The 16,538-nt window shown below is 39.9% G+C and overlaps 1 protein-coding gene across 2 annotated transcripts in view; it reads right to left on the reverse strand.

The window, feature by feature from the left end:
- The window catches only part of fut11 (fucosyltransferase 11 (alpha (1,3) fucosyltransferase)), an 88,078-nt gene that overhangs the window by 36,355 nt on the left and 35,185 nt on the right, over positions 1-16,538 (reverse strand). Inside the window, exon 3 of one of the 2 annotated variants that reach the window (XM_059946767.1) lies at positions 130-7,893. The exons of the other annotated variant lie outside the window; for it this stretch is intronic. Within the exon in view, the coding sequence (XP_059802750.1) occupies positions 7,749-7,893 (145 nt within the window). The 3' untranslated portion in view covers positions 130-7,748. Of the gene's footprint in view, positions 1-129; positions 7,894-16,538 lie in introns of those variants that run through there. 2 annotated transcript variants of the gene reach the window in all.

Here is a 16,538-nt window from a genome sequence, read left to right on the forward strand (position 1 = left end):
TGGTGGCTGTGGGGAGTGGTATTATCAAAATTTAGGAGGAATAAATGGCAGGAGTTTTATGGTTCAAACTGATAGCTATGAATCTGAAAAACAACATAATCTCTTTAATAGCATGTGAAGAACTCATTTTTGAATTATAATTTTTATTGATTTTGTATCCAACATTATCTGCATTACAAATAACAACTACTTTCTTTTACCTTATATAACTTGACTAAAATAATAATACGACCCCTTGCCACTGGGATTGAGAGGGTTATTTTGAGGAAGTATTTTGCATGTTCAGAATAAGATACTCACAAGCAACTTAGATTCAAATATATAGAAGTTAAATGGAAAGAACAGATAAAAATAGAAATTAGCCATACTTCTGACCAGTCATAGTATTTCTGATTTTTTGTCACAACACTGCTTTTCTTTTATTTGTACAAACAATGTCAAATACTGTCTGTGTTACAATTCATAAAGTACAATCAGAATCAGGTTTAAAATCACCTACATATATCATGAAATTTGTTGTCTTTGTGGCAGCAGTACAATGTTGCTGCAAAGACAACAAATCTGCCCATTGTCCAATTATAATTACTGGAACGTATTTCACTATCTTTCTTCTAGTTTATTGAGGCACGCAATGAACTAGAGTGGTTATCCTTAACAAATTTTGTAACAGTTAAGCAATGTGTTTGCTGGGCCCTACACCTGACATTTAACATTGTATTCTGCAGACAGAAAAACTGAGGAATTTCGCAACCTGGGAAAGATCTTTGCCCCTAAATAAGCTCTTGGATGCAACATTGGGTGGCAATTTATTACTAACTGCTCATTCTACCTATTTGAGCAGATGTTAAGTGTCAATCTGGAGTTATGTGTAGCTGGACTTAAACAGGAGAATTGTTAAGTTTTTTATTGGGATACAATATAGAATAGGTCCATCCATCCCTTCGAGCTGTGCTGCCCAGCTATTCCCGACTTAATCCGAGCCTAATCACTGGACAACTTACAACGACCAATTAACCTACTAACCAGTATATCTTTGGACTGTGGGAGGTACCTGGAACACCCAGAGAAAACCCACGCATTCCATGGGGAGGATGTACAGACTCCTTAGAGATGATGTTGGAACTATACTCCGAACTCCAAAGAGTTGCGCTAACTGCTACACCACGGTGGTGCCCAACTGTCTTACAATGTACAGTGCTGTTGCTGCAAAAAGCTAATTTTCATGCCATGGAAATTAGTTATCAGACCAGCCACCTGTATTTGAATATTCAAAGAGTTTTTGCTCTTTGTGGCAGCAGTACAGTGCAAAGATAACAAATCTGATGCACTGCTATTGTAAATATGTAATTCTGCAAAGCTGCCATCCAAAATGTTAAGATAGATAATTATAGATACTGAAGCTATAATCTTTCGTTATTTTTGTGTTCAGAAAATAAAACACTGTGTCAGGAGAGGAGAATGAGGCTCTCTCCAGGAGACCTTTTATGTTTGTTTTTCATTGGAGTTTGAGGAGATTTGGTATGTCCCCTAAGACTTTTGCAAATTTCTACAGATGTACCATGGAGAGTATTCTAACTAGTTGGAGTTATGGAGGAGACACTGCACAGGACTGGAAAAGCTACATAAATTTGCAAACTCAGCCAGCTTTAACATATATTAACCCCAACCCTCCCCAACATCCAGGACACCTTGAAAAGGCAAAAAGTGTAGGTCTGTAGTCTAGTATAGCTTTCTCTGTGTTTTTTTTTATTACGTAGTTCAGTCTAGTTTTTGTACTGTGTCATGTAAACCATGGTCCTGAAAAACATTGTCTCATTATTACTATGTACTGTACCAGCAGTTATGATCGAAAGGACAATAAAAGTTGACTTGACTTGGATTAAGGACCCCTATCTTCTCACTGTTACCATCAAGGAGGAGGTACAGGAGCCTCAAGGCACAATTCACTATTTTAACAAGTTTCTTATTCTCCGCCATCAGATTTCTGAATAGACAATGTTCTCATGAACACTATCTCAGTATTTTCCCATCTCTTTCTGCACTAACTGAATTTTCTTCTTTTGTATAAATATTGTAATATAGTTTTTATTATTATGTATTGCAATGTACTCCTGCCACAAAGCAACAAATTTCATGACTTATGCCAGTGATATGAAACTTGATTCTGATTAGAGATTTTTATATCACTAGTTTCAGTGTCTCTCCAGTGAGTCAGGCAGTCACAATGCATAGGTATGCATTTAAAACATAAACCAACCCACCCTAACCATAGCAAAACCACACTCAACCCTCGCCTGAGGATCGATATTGTTTTCCCCTATCTTGCTCCAACCTGTCGTTCATTGGAAATGTAACAACTTGAAACGTGCTCTGTGTCTGTCTGAGATTAAAAACAGGGAATGCAGGCAGTAACACAAAGTAAAACATTCCGAGCTGGATAAAACACAGCTGAGCTGGAATGGCAAGGCAAGAATCAAATAGCATACATAGAGGTGAGTTCTGTCAGATTTGGATGAGGTAACCAGGCTCTATAATGTAGTGATAAATACTACAGCAACATGTAGCAATAAATTCCTTTGGTTATGCTCAACAAATTCTGTAAATAGCTCCACATGAACAGGTAGACACAAAAAATATTCCTTGCTTCTTCCATGTTAATCTCACTGAGTAGTTAAGATTAAATGGTGTACAATAGTGAAAACAAGACCGACATCCAGGTAAACAATTTGAAACAATTCTTTGGTATCCATTTTTAATTATTACATTAATTAAAGATTCAAATTGCATTGAAAGGCTAAAGTGCAGTTCTTCCAAATCTTAGGTTACCAAACAGCAGAATAGAAATATATTAGTTAAAGCTCCTCAATGGTAATTGGGTTACTACACTCAGTGGCCACTTCATTAGGTACAAGAATGGAACCCAGTGTGGTCTGCTGGTGCTGTAGATTTGACATGTTGTGCGGTCAAAGATGCTTTTTTGATATCACTGTTGTAATGTGTGGTTATTTGAGATATTGTTGACTTCCTATCAGCTGGAACTAGTTTGGCCATTTCCTTCTGACCTCTCTCATTAACAGGCGTTTTCACCTACTAGATTGCCACTCTCTGGATGTTTTGTTGTTTTTCACCATTCTCTGTAAACTCTAGAACTGTTGTGTGTGAAAATCCCAGGAGATGAATAGTTTCTGAGATACTCAAACCACCCTGCCTGGCACCAACAATTATTCCATGATCAAAGTCACTTAGATCACATTACTTTTCCATTCTGACGCTTGGTCTGAACAACAACCGACCCTCTTGACCATGTATGCATGCTTTTATGCATTGAGTTGCTGCCACATGGTTGGCTGATGAGATATTTGCATTAAGGAGCAGGTATACAGGTGTACTTAATAAAGTGGCTACTGAGTGTATTCTGTAAATAACAACTGCATCTCAACCCACCAACACCGGTAGAGAACAGTGGATCAACAGTTCCTTTCATGTGTATTTGATAGTCAGTGTTTTCCCAGAGTAATGCTTGGCCACTGTTTTCACTGCTGTAGAATGTAGTGGATAATTTTAAATAATCATTTTATCTATAAAGGTTGGACTTTCATTTTGACTGTGGAATAGTTCTATTGATGGACTGATTTCTGATGTAAGATAATCTGATGTAGTTTTACGAGCTGTATCATCTGCAGAAGGAATACACTATTTCACAATGCCAAATGAATCGTGCTATAAATCTTGTACTCATACACTTGTCAGGCAGGGGTACTTTTAGTGATTTAAGTAAACCCTACACCTATATAATATTGTATCTTAAATTATCTTGCTGAACAATCCTGCAATATTTTTCCTGGTCATGAGTCAGTTTTGTCAAAAATCGTTAAAATCAACAACACACCTTTGTTGGTAATATATTTATATCTCAAGACTACCTCATGTAAAAGAAAGAAAGAAAGAAAGAAAGAAAGAAACCCGCTTTACACTCATGTTTCATACAAACCCCATAAAGCTTTAGCAACAACTGAAAACTAAGATAATTGAGCATCTGACAGTTCTCCTGTGGAGCTTTGCTCTCCCTCCAGCATCAATTAACCCTGCTTGAACATCGCTACTGTCAATCACCACCAAACAGACAAGCAAACCTGCAGTAACGAACCTCCCGTGACCAAAAGATAAATGAACAAGTAACCTTGCACAGACAGAGGAAGAAATTGGAAGTTGCCACATAATGGATCTCCAGCAAGTTCTGCAGTGGTGGCCCCTAAAGCACAAAGATTGAAGGCAAGCATTCAAAATATTTTTGTGCACATTTTTTGTAACCTCCTGCCACCCTCTAAATGAAAGCCAGATGTTTTATTTGCTTTGGTTAAGAAAAATACTAAGCACATTCATTTCAAGGCTCTAAGCTCCTTTACATCAAAAACTCACTTGAAGCTGAACTCCCTAAACACACAGCATCCCTTAATCTTTGTGCTTTCTAGCTCCTGCGAAATAAATTCCTCCACCCAATTTTCAATGCAAACACTCTTCACTATATCACAAGCACTCACCTGCATGAACTTTTTGTAGGCAGTTATTTGGGATTACATCTCTCTTCTGAAATCTGTTTCGGTTGAACCAAATGAAGTCACAGGAATCAAAATTTTGGGAGTGTTGAATATCTCACCTAGAGTCATAGAAAAGTACAGTACAGCACTGAAACCGGCCCTATGACCCATCTAATCCGTGTCAAACCATTTAAACTGTCTACTTCCATTGACCTGCACCAGATCCATAGCCCTCCATGTACCTATCCAAACTTCTCTTAAACGCTGAAATCAAGCTCGCATGCACCACTTGTGCTGGCAGCTTGTTCCACACTCATGACCTTCTGAGTGAAGATGTCTCCCCTTACTTTTCATCTTTCACCCTTAACCCATGACCTCTGGTAGTCCCTCCTATTCTCAGTGGAAAAAAGGGTACCATATTACCAATTTTGTACTTCCAAATATTTATATTGAAAAACAAAAAAATCTAATTTAATTAAGGATTAAATTCCATTTACATGTTTTGGTTTATCCAAGGCTGGTAAGCTTGGACTCTTTTCTTTAGGACCATTGGAGAGTGAGGGGTGATCTTATATTGGTTTACAAAATCATGAGGGGCATAGATACGGTGAATAGTCAAAGTCTTTTTCCCAGAGTAGGGGAATTCAAAACTAGAGGGTACAGGTTAAGGTGAGAGCGTAAAGATTTATAAGGGACCTGAGGTACTACTGTGTTCATACAGAGGGTGGTGAGTATATGTCAGTGGAAGTGGCAGGTATAATTTTGACATTTAAAGAGTACTTGGACAGGTACATGGATAGAAAAAATTTAGAGGACATGGGCTAACACAAAGAAATGGGACCAACTTTGGTGTGAATTATGATTAGCCCAATGAGTTGGGCTGAACTAGGCAGCATGGCAGTGTACTAGTTAGCACAACGCTATTACTGCTCAGGGTGTTAGAGTTTGCAGTTCAATCCTGGCATCCTCCGTAAGGAGTCACTGTACATTTCTCTGTGGAATGCGTGGGTTTTCTCTGCATCCTCTGGTTTCTTTGCACAGTCCAAAGACATACATAGGTTAATTGGTCATTATAAATTGTCCTATGATTGGGATATGGTTAATCAGGGTTGCTGGGGCATTATGGCTGAAGGGCTGGAAGGGCCTTCTCCACATTGCATCACTAAAATAAAAATATAAATCAATGGCCTGTTTCAGTTTGTTTAGCTCTATGACCGTATATCTTTAATCATGGTTCACTCAAAAACTATATGTGATCCTGTCTTCAGACCAGTTACGTTAAAATGACATAGAACATAGGCTAGGTAAGGGGGAGCAATATGCACAGATCTGACCTCCATACTACAAAATGGATTATGAAACACAATGATGATGTGCAAGATCGTACTATTGCTAAAAGTGGGACTGTAGTCAAGAAGTACTGAAGCCCAGAGAGTCAGGCAAATCTAAGACCCAGCCCAGTGCACCATGTGGTGGCAGAGATGTGGGGTGAAGTGGGTAGATTAGGGATCAGGAGAGTCAGGGCAAACCAAGAGGTTGAGTGGTCAGGAACAAGAGGTATGTGAAGAGGTTGGGTGTATGTTGGCTTCTGGAGATCTCTGGGACAGATGATATTTGGGGCTTGTGTGGATAGTTGAGGGAATTAATTGGTTCATGGTGAAGGATTTGTAGGGGGTGATTATAGTGAAGATGATACTTGGGTGGGGGAGAGGGAGGTCACATGGCAGGCTAGAAGATTGGGGGCAGTGGGGAATGTGGAGATGAGAGGTTAATTTAATCAAAACTTAGTTTGTAACCTCTTCACGTAAGACAATAATTGGACCAAAAGAGTTAAGGAGTGGAAAAGGTGACATACAAACACCCTTCTGTAATGCCCACAGCATAATTTAGTGTTACTCCCCGATGAAGGGTCTCAGGCCAAAAAGTCTCAAGTCCACACAAGCAGCTAGTACCCATCAACCATAAGGCTTTTGATCCAGAGGGGATAATTTCACTCACCTCAACAATGAAATGATTCCAATATCTATAGACTCACTCTTATGGACTCTACAACTCATGGTCTCAATATTTATTACTTATATATTGATTTTTTTCCCTTTTTTTTGTACTTGCTCAGTTTGTTGTCTTCTGCACATTGGTTGTTTGTCATCTTTGTTGCATTGATTATATTGTGTTTCTTTCTACTGTGAAATAATCTTAGGGTAGTATAGTATATGGTGAGATTTGAATACTTCGATAACGAATTTACTTCGAATTTTGTATGTCAACTTCTTATCCCTCTCCATAGATGCTGTCTGACCTGCTGAGTTCCTCCAGCCTTTTGTGTGTGTTACTCTGAATTTCCAGCATCTCAGAATCTCTTGTGTTTATCATTTAGAGTTTCTTATCTTCCTGTACAGTGCAGCTGGGGAGACATCCCCAAGTAATGTTGAAACTTTATAAAACACTAGTGAGCCTCACTTGGGAGTATTGTGAGGTTAGAAAGGATGTGACTAAACTGGAGAGGGTTCAAAAGAGGTTCACAAAAATGACTCCAGAATTGAATGGCTTGGAATATGAAGAGAGCTTGATGTCTGCAGGCTTGTATTCAGTAGAATTCAGACGAGTGAGGGCTGACTTCATTGAAATTTATTGAATGGTGAAAGGCCTTGATAGAGTGGATGTGGAGAAGATGTTTCCAATGGTGAGAGAGTCTGAGACCAGAGGGCACAGCCTCAGAATAGGGGTGTCCAATTAACCTACCAACCGAAGTGAGTGCAACATGTACAGATTTTAAAGCTGCTGCTTAGCACCACCTTTGTAACATAAAATGGCGGGCTATGATGGAGGGAAGAGTTAGATTGATCATAAGAAGGTTAGAAGGTCAGCACAACAATGTGGGCCGAAGAGCCTGTACTGTGATGTAGTGTTCTATGTTTTATAACAGACAATATAATATGTGTGCTGGACCAATGGATCCCTGCAATCAGTTCAATGAGGGTGAACATTTCTTTCCTTAGACACCCATAAAGTTTAAAAAACTGCATATTTTTGGCCTTATAACCAGAATGAATGAACTTACAAAAATATAAAATTGTAAGAAATTATTCTCAATGAAAATAGATCTATAGGTAAGTCTATATGACCATTAAATCATGCACACATGGTAGGACTTATCCACTTTTGGCATGATTTTCAAGCAGGATTTGTGAATGGCTTTTACTCCCAATATTAGTGATTAGTCCTCTTCATTAACAGTTGGTGAACATAATCCCACAGTTTACTCGAGTCGGTCTCATTCCGGAGAATCATGGTTGTCAGGGCCTCAGCTTGGTCAACACTCTGCCAATAATCTTGCTGCCACATTTGTTTCCAACTGTGAAAAAGGATGAAACAATGTCAGTGAATCACCAATGATTACGTGGGAGAGTAACTCCATGAAAGATCTTACTCACCCTGCTCATGGACTGCTTGTCCCACTCCCATCAGGGAGGAGGCTACATAGCATCCATGCTAGGATCACCAGACTCAAAAAACGGTTTCTTTCCCCAAGCAGTAAGGATGATCAACACCTCCACCCACTAACCCACTTCTCCACACCCCCCCAAAACTTACTTTATTTATTGATTGATTGATTGATTGAGTTCAGTGCAGGATAAGCCCGTCTGGCCCTTCGAGCCGCACTGTATACATGTGACAATAATAAGTCAATACCTGGAAATGGTTCTAGTCAAAAAATAAGGATATGCAATGTTGCTCTAGAACAGCAAATCATCCTAGATTAAGTGCTGAACAGAGCTAATGTGGCACGGCCGAAACCAATACAATCTCAGCCACTTTAAAATGCATATGCAGTGAAATGCGTCACTTGTGTTGAGGATGTGCTGGGGGCAGCCTGCAAGTGATGCCATGCTTCCGGCACATCCACAACTTACTAACCCAGTCTTTGGGATGTGGGAGGAAAACAGAATACTTGGAGAAAACACAAACGGTCACAGTGAGAATGTACAAACTCCTTACGACAGCAGTGGAAATTAAACCCTATTTTACAGCTGGTACTGTAAGGAGTTAACCTAACCACTACAATATAGTGTCGCCTCAATGTTTTAGCAGAACATGTGCAGCAGATCTGACTTAACCCATACACAAAGAGATTTGTCCCACACAGTAGCCACACTGTATCCCTCTTAACATCTTATTTTCCAGGTTAAGAACATCGCACATTATGACTTTTAAGACCATAAGACATAGGAGCAGAGTTAGGCCATTTTGCCCACTGAGTCTGCACTGCCGTTCCGTCAAGGCTGATTCGTTAACCCTTTCAGCCTTATTTTCCTGCCTTCCCCCATACCCCTTCATTACCTGACTAATCAAGAATCTTTTAACCTCTGCCTTAAATATACCCAATGATTTCGCCTCCACTGTCAACTGTGGCAATGATTTCCACAGATTCACCACCCTCTGGCTGAAGAAAAAATTCAATGGATATTCCTCGATTCTGAGGCTGTGCCCTCTGGTCCTACACTCACCCACAATAGGAAACATCTTCTCCACATCCACCCTAGAGAGGCCTTTCAATATTCAATAGGTTTCAATGCGATCCCCCTCATTCTTCTAAACTCCAGTGAGTACAGGCTCAGAGCCATAAAACACTCCTTATATATTAACTTTTTCATTCCTGGGATAATTCTTGTGAACATTTTCTGGACCCTCTCCAAAGCCACCACATCCTTTCTTAGATACAAGGCCCAAAACTGCTCACAACACTCCAAGTGCAGTCTGACCAATGCCTTATAAAACCTCAGCATTATATCTGTGCTCTTATATTCTAATCCTCTCGAAATGAATGCACATTGCACATGCCTTTCTTCCCACCAATTCAACATGCAAGTTAACCTTTAGGGAATCCTACACGAAGACTCCTTGCACCTTGATTTTTGAATTTTCTTCCTGTTTAGAAAAAGTTCTATGCCTTTATTCCTCCTACCAAAGTACATGACTGTGCACTTCCCTACACCATATTCCATCTGCCACTTCTTTGCCCCTTTCCCCAATCTATCCAAGTTCTTCAGCAGACTCACTGCTTCATCAACACTACCTGCCCCTCCACCTTTCTTTGTATTGTCCGCAAACCTGGCCACAAAGCCATCAATTCCTTCATCCAAATCATTGATGTACAATGTGAAAAGAAGTGGTCTTAACACTTACTCCTGCAGCACACCTCTTGTCACTGATAACAAACCAGAACAGGCTCCCTTTATTTCCACTCTTTGCCTGCTGCCGGCCAGCCAATCTTCTATCCATGCTAGTATCTTTCCTGTAATACATGGGCTCTTACCTTGTAAGCAGCTTCATGTGTGGCGCCTTGTCAACGGCCTTTTGAAAATACAAATAATCACCACCTACTGCCTCTCCTTTTGCCAATCCTGCGTGTTATTTCCTCAAAGAATTCTGACAGATTTGTCAGGGAAGATTTCCGCTTATGACTTAATTAGCAATAATAATAAAGAAAACATATAAACCATAAACATATCCATTACATAATTAGATGAGTTTACAACCCACTTATCTTTTCTTGGGTACTTGAATGATTAACACACAAATCTTGGAAGATTGGAATGTAATCAGTAACTTGTTGAAGTGGACATTTTGAGTTTTAGCAATGTGAATCATCCACTTTGTTTAGTTTGATGAAAATGTAGATTAGTTTTAAACTTGGATGAGTAGAACTGCTTGATGTAAACAAGCACGATGTTACGATCAATCACATTAATATACAGTTTTGTGCTATGTCAATGTCCATTTGTAAAGAAACATCATGTTACTCCCATGAGAATAATGATAATAGAAACATAGAAAACCTACAGCACAATACAGGCTCTTCAGCCCTCAAAGCTGTGCCAAACACGTCCTTACCTTAGAAGTTACCTAGGGTTAACCCATAGCCCTCTATTTTTCTGAGCTCCATATACCTGTCCAGGAGTCTCTTCAAAGACCCTGTTGTACCTGCCTCCACCACCGTCGCCGGCAACACATTCCACGCACTCACCACTCTCTGCATAAAAAACTTATCCTTGACATCTCCTCTGTACCTACTTCCAAGCACCTTAAAACTGTGCCCTTTCGTGCCAGCTATTTCAGCCTAGGGAAAAAGCCTCTGGCCATCCACATAATCAATGCCTCTCATCATCTTATACACCTCTATCAGGTCACCTCTCATTCTCTGTCACTCCAAGGATAAAAGGTCAAGTTCACTCAACCTATTCTCATACGGCATGCTCCCCAATCCAGGCAACATCCTTGTAAATCTCCTATGCACCCTTTCTTTGGTTTCCACATCCTTCCTATAGTAAGGCAACCAGAACTGAGCACAGTTCTCCAAGTGGGGTCTGACCAAGGTCCTATAAAGCTGCAACGTTTCCTCTCAGCTCCTAAACTCAATCCCATGATTGATGAAGGCCAATGCACCACATGTTTTGATTTTTGATTATAAATTTCCTCTCCTTTCCAGTCATCATCCTGCAGATTTGCTTTCAAGGACTCTACAATTCATGTTCTCAATATTTTTATTACTTATTTATTATTATTTGTATTATCTTGTATTTGCACAGCTTCTTATAGTTACTGTGAATACTCGAAAGAAAACAAGTCTCAGGGTTGTTTATGGTGACATAGATGTACCTTGATAGAGGTTTACAAAATTATGAGGGGTATAGACAGAGTAAATGCGAGTAGGCTCTTTCCACTTAGATTAGGAGAGATAAATACAAGAGGTCATGGCTTTAAGGTGAAAGGGGAAAGGTTTAGGGGGAACATTAGAGGGAACTTCTTCACTCAGAGAGTGGTGGGAGTGTGGAATGAGCTGCCATCTGACATGGTAAATGTGGGCTCACTCTTGTTTTAAGAATAAATTGGATAGATACATGGATGGGAGAGGTCTGGAGGGTTATGGACTGGGTGCAGGTCAATGGGACTAGTGGAATAAGGTTTTGGTACAGACTAGAAGGGCCAAATGGCCTGTTTTCTGTGCTGTAGTGTTCTATGGTTCTATGATAATAAATTTACTTTGAACTTTGAGTTTGTCTTTTTAACATGTTGGTTATTTGTCCATCTCTGTGTGTAGTTTTTTACTGATTCTATTCTGTTTCATTGTATTTACTGTGAATACTCACAAGAAAGTTCATCTCAGGAAAGTTAGTATTGGGTGACATATACATACTTTGATAACAAATATACTTTGAACTTTGACATCACCTGCTGCACTACCTTTACAAACTGCTGTCAGGTTTTTGACGAAGAACTGATATACATCCTCAACCCATGCCCTTCTTTCCCTTTCTGCCCGGATGCTCCTACCTACACCACCTATACCCCAGTACAGAACACTAACATACTCCTGATCTTAATGAGATCGGCAATAAAATGAAAGAACAAGCTTCGAGCATGGAAACAAGTTATGGATGCAGTGATAAGCATTTGAATCCCACCATGTCATCTGAGGACTTTAAACACAATAGATTCTGCAGATACTATTAATTCAAAGGATTTAAAGTACATTTATTAGCAAAATATGTATTACTTAAACAACCTTGATGTTTGCCTGATTACAGGCAGCCACAAAGCAAGAAACCTGAAAGACCCAATTAAAAAAAAGACTGACATCCAATGCGCAGAGAAGAGAGAAAAAAATAAATCGTGCAAACAATAGAAGTGAGTACCAAATTGAGTCCATAGACCTGAATCCCCAGATCAGTTGAGTAGGCCCAAAGCCTTGGTCTCAGTTCATCATATATTGGGGCAAATTGCCACGAAACAGAGACACGAAGCACGTAGCAGCCAGAGCAGATTCACAGCCTCAGTGGAGAGAGGAGTGGAATTGGCCCAACCCTCGCCTCTGGTCCTGACACCCTGCCTTTCCAGTCTATCTGGGCTGGCATTTAAATCATCCAAACACAGGGTTGTCCCTCACACTAGGACCTGGACCCTGTCACAGCAATATGCTTTGGGCCTAGACCTTGCCACCCAGCCCAAAGCCATTCTTAACCTCTTCAAATTGGCTTGGCACTTAGTGCGATCCAACCTTGCACTCGGTTTAGGTGGACCATCATTGAAACTCCTCCGCTTCAACTCTATCTCCACCTCTGACACTATCTTGAACACGTTAAGCTCAGACTTTGCAGAGCACCAGCACGGCTCATCCCTCGAGTCAGCCTCATTGTTGCTCACCTCTTCATTGTTTGTGGTGATAGTTTGCCACAATTTATTTCAGAAAAAGTGTTATTAATGATGTTTTTGGTCTTATTTCCTGCCTTTTCAACTTTTGATAAGCTGTTGCCCAACTTTAGTAGCGCCATCTTAAACTGGAATACAAAATGCTGGAGGAATTCAGCTGGTCAGGTAGCAAAAATGGAGAGGATTCAACAGTCAAAATTTCGGGCTAAGACTCTTCTGAACTGCAACTGAATTATATAAATTTGGAAATTTAAAGGAGAGGTGATGGTTACATGAAACTAACATTGTCTGGGTGAAAATAAACATCAGTTCTTGTCCCCAGATCCACAGGCTTATGGTAGGCACTCATCTAAAATAGATTTGCAAGCCATTCAGTCACATCAGATCATGTCATAGAGTCATATAGCACAGGAAATGGCTATTCGGCCCACCTGGTCCCTGCCAACCCTAATGCATTTGTCAGATGAAAGTGCGAACAGCAGCATAAGGACATCTTACTACAGCATACAAACATCTTTTAACTTGAAAGTGATAAATCTTTTTAGATGCCAACTCACATCCTGAGTATCTTTAGCATTTTTAGTTTTAATTTGAGAACTGCAGTAATTCACTGAGGCCAATTTGGTCTTGGCAGGGTCACCCATGTCCCATGGGAATAAAATTAGTCTTCTTTTTGGTCTCCAGGCTGCTCTTGTACAGAAACTCATCCCCAGTGGGACTGAACTTTCGCAGCAGTCTACTGCTTTACCTTTCTGTCAAATCTATACACTGCCAACAATCACCCATTGTGGTTTGATTCCCACTGCTGCCTGCAAGGAGTTTGTATGTTTTCCCCATGACCGCGTGGGTTTCCTCCGGGTGCTCTGGTTTCCTCCCGCATTCCAAAGACGTAGAGTTAGGGTTAGTAAGTTGTGGGCATGTAATGTTGGCACCAGAAGCATGGCAACACTTGTGGGTTGCCCAGCACAAATCCTCACTGATTTGATTTTGACGCAAACAACACACTTCACTGTATGTTTTGTGACAAATAAAGCTAATCTTTAAAGACGTTCCACATCTATCAGTTTCTTCAGTGACTTAGTCAGTCAGAAAGCCAAGCATAACCTAGGTTCTTTAGTGAAAATGAACATATTTTATGCTTTTCTAAGTAATGTTATTGTCCAGTGACATCACCTCTGAAGATACGTGTTGGCAAATTCACATTTACTGATACTGCAATCATAATAACATTTTAGTGATATAACTCTTCATAGATGCTCCAACCGTGAACATGATAAGATCACAATTAACCAGGTAGCATGCTGTGGGGTGTTAGCACAGGTCTGTTAACATGTTCAGGCAGTCATTTTACATCAGAGTGAAGGGCAGCCTTGTGCCCTGTAAAGCTTAATAGAACACTGATATGTTAATGTATTCTCTTTTGTAACTTATACTTTATCCTGGACAAATATTTTACCCTCCTCTCACTTCCTCCTTTGGTAATTATAAGACCATAAGATAAAGGAGCAGGATTAGGCCATCAGGCCCATTAAGTCTTTTCCGAGGTTTGACCATGGCTGATATACTAATACTTTCAACCCATTCTCCTGTCTTCTCTCGTAACCTTTGACACCCTTCCTAATCAAGAGTCTATCCAACTACCGCTTTAAATATACCCAGTGATTTGACCTCCACGATTGTTTTTGCAATGCATTCCACAGCTTTGCCACCCTCTAGATAAAGAATTGCTCATCTCTGTTCTAAAGAGATGTCCTTGTATTTTGAGGCCATGCCTTGTTCAGATCTACAGAAAGTTTGTGAATCTTGTAAATTTTCTCTAATTCTGCATAAATATTACACTTAAAGTGTGATCAGATTTTCATGCAAGTCAGAAAACTAGCTAAAGAGAACCAAATTAAATAAATAACACAAGAACATTATACTTGCTCATTTATTTATTGAGAAAAAAATGATCTACTACATGTATTTGTTGGAAAAAGTATGTGAACCTTTTGAACCTTTGCTTTCCATTTACTGAAAATGAAAAACCATTTTTAGTAAATGGAGTGACCCCCCCCCCCCCCCCATACAGCAATACAAACCGAAAGTTTTCTGTAACTGTCGATCGGTCCTGCACATCGGCTTGGAGGAATTTTAGGATATTCCTCCTTACAAAACTGCTTCAACTCTGGGATGTTGGTGGGCTTCCTTGATTGAACTGCTTGCTTCAGGTCCTTCCACAACATTTCCATAGAATTAAGGTCAGGACTTTGACTCAGCCATTCCAAAACATAAATTTCCTTCTTTTTAAACCATTCTGTTGTTGACTTACTCTCGTCATTCAGATCATTGCCTTGTTGCATTATCCATTAAGCTTCTGGTGACAGACTGCTACCCTGACATTCTCCTGTAAGATACAACAATACAGTTTTGAATTCATTGTTCCCTTAATGAATTCAAGCTGTCCAGGCCCTGAGGCAGCAAAGCAGCCCCAAATTATGATGCTCCTTCCACCATGCTTCACAGTTGGAATGAGGTTTTGGTGTTTTCCCCTCCAAGCATAGCAAAGTTCACTTCTGCCAAAAAGTTCAACTTCTGTCTCATATTTTTTTGGAGAGCAGTGGTTTCTTCTGTGATGTCCTTCCATAAACACCATTCTTGTCCAGTCTTTTCCTTATAGCGGACACTATTCACTTAGAGACTTCAGTGAGTTCTAGGGATTTCTGTAGGTCTTTTGTTGTTGCCCATGGGTTCTTTTTCACCTCATTCATTGTGCTCTGGGTGTGATCTTTGTGCTGGATGCCCACTCCTACAGGGAGTAGCAACAGTACAGAGTTTCCTCCATTTGTACACAATTTCTCTTACTGTAGACTGATGAGCACTCAGGTCTTTAGAAATGCTTTTGTAACCTTTTCTAGCTTCATGCATCTCTACAATTCTTCCTCTAAGGTCTTCTGAAAGTTTTGTTCGGGGTATGGTGCACATATACAGGTCTTTTTTGAGAAGCCTCTATGAGTAACCTGAGTTTCTGTGTCTGTTATATAGGGCAGGGCATCTCTACAAGCCACACCTCCAATCTCATCTCCTTGACTGAAACTACTTACTCCAAATAGCTTTTGTAGAAGGTATTACCTCATAGGTTCACATACTTTTCCCAACAAGCACACATAATGTTGTATCATTTTTCTCAGTCAATAAATGAACAAGTATAATGTTTTTGTGTTATTTATTTAATTGGAATCTCTTTATCTAGTTTTAGGATGTATGAAAAACTGATCACATCTTAAGTCATACTTATGCAGAAATAGAGAAAATTCTACACGATTCACAAACTTTCTAGCACCACTGCATATTCTTCCAATGTGAAGATCTGCTGATGTGACTTGAAGTGGTTGGCAAGGCTACTTATTTTCATGGCAAACAGACAGAATTAATCAGCTACATCTGTTAATGGTCTCCAGGTCCATCAGAAGGTCACATCTGAAATTTGTTGATCAGCGAGGCAAGCTCAAGGAGTAGGATGGCCCAATTTTGCTCTTAAAAAACACAAAACATTGAACATTACAGCACAGTACAGGCCATACAACCTGTTGTTCTGACCTTATAGCCAAGTCCAAGATCAATTTAATCCTTCCCTCTTCCATTTTTCTTTCATCCATGTGCCTATCTAAGAGTTTCTTAAATCTTTCTAATGGATCTGCCTTTACCACCACTCCTAACAGTGCATTCCACGCACTTACCACTCTGTGTAAAAACCTACCTTGGACATCACCCCTATATGTTCCGCCAATCACATTAAAACTGCACTCA

The sequence above is a fragment of the Hypanus sabinus genome, chromosome 21 (genome assembly GCF_030144855.1).
Source record: "Hypanus sabinus isolate sHypSab1 chromosome 21, sHypSab1.hap1, whole genome shotgun sequence".
Lineage (NCBI taxonomy): Eukaryota > Metazoa > Chordata > Chondrichthyes > Myliobatiformes > Dasyatidae > Hypanus > Hypanus sabinus.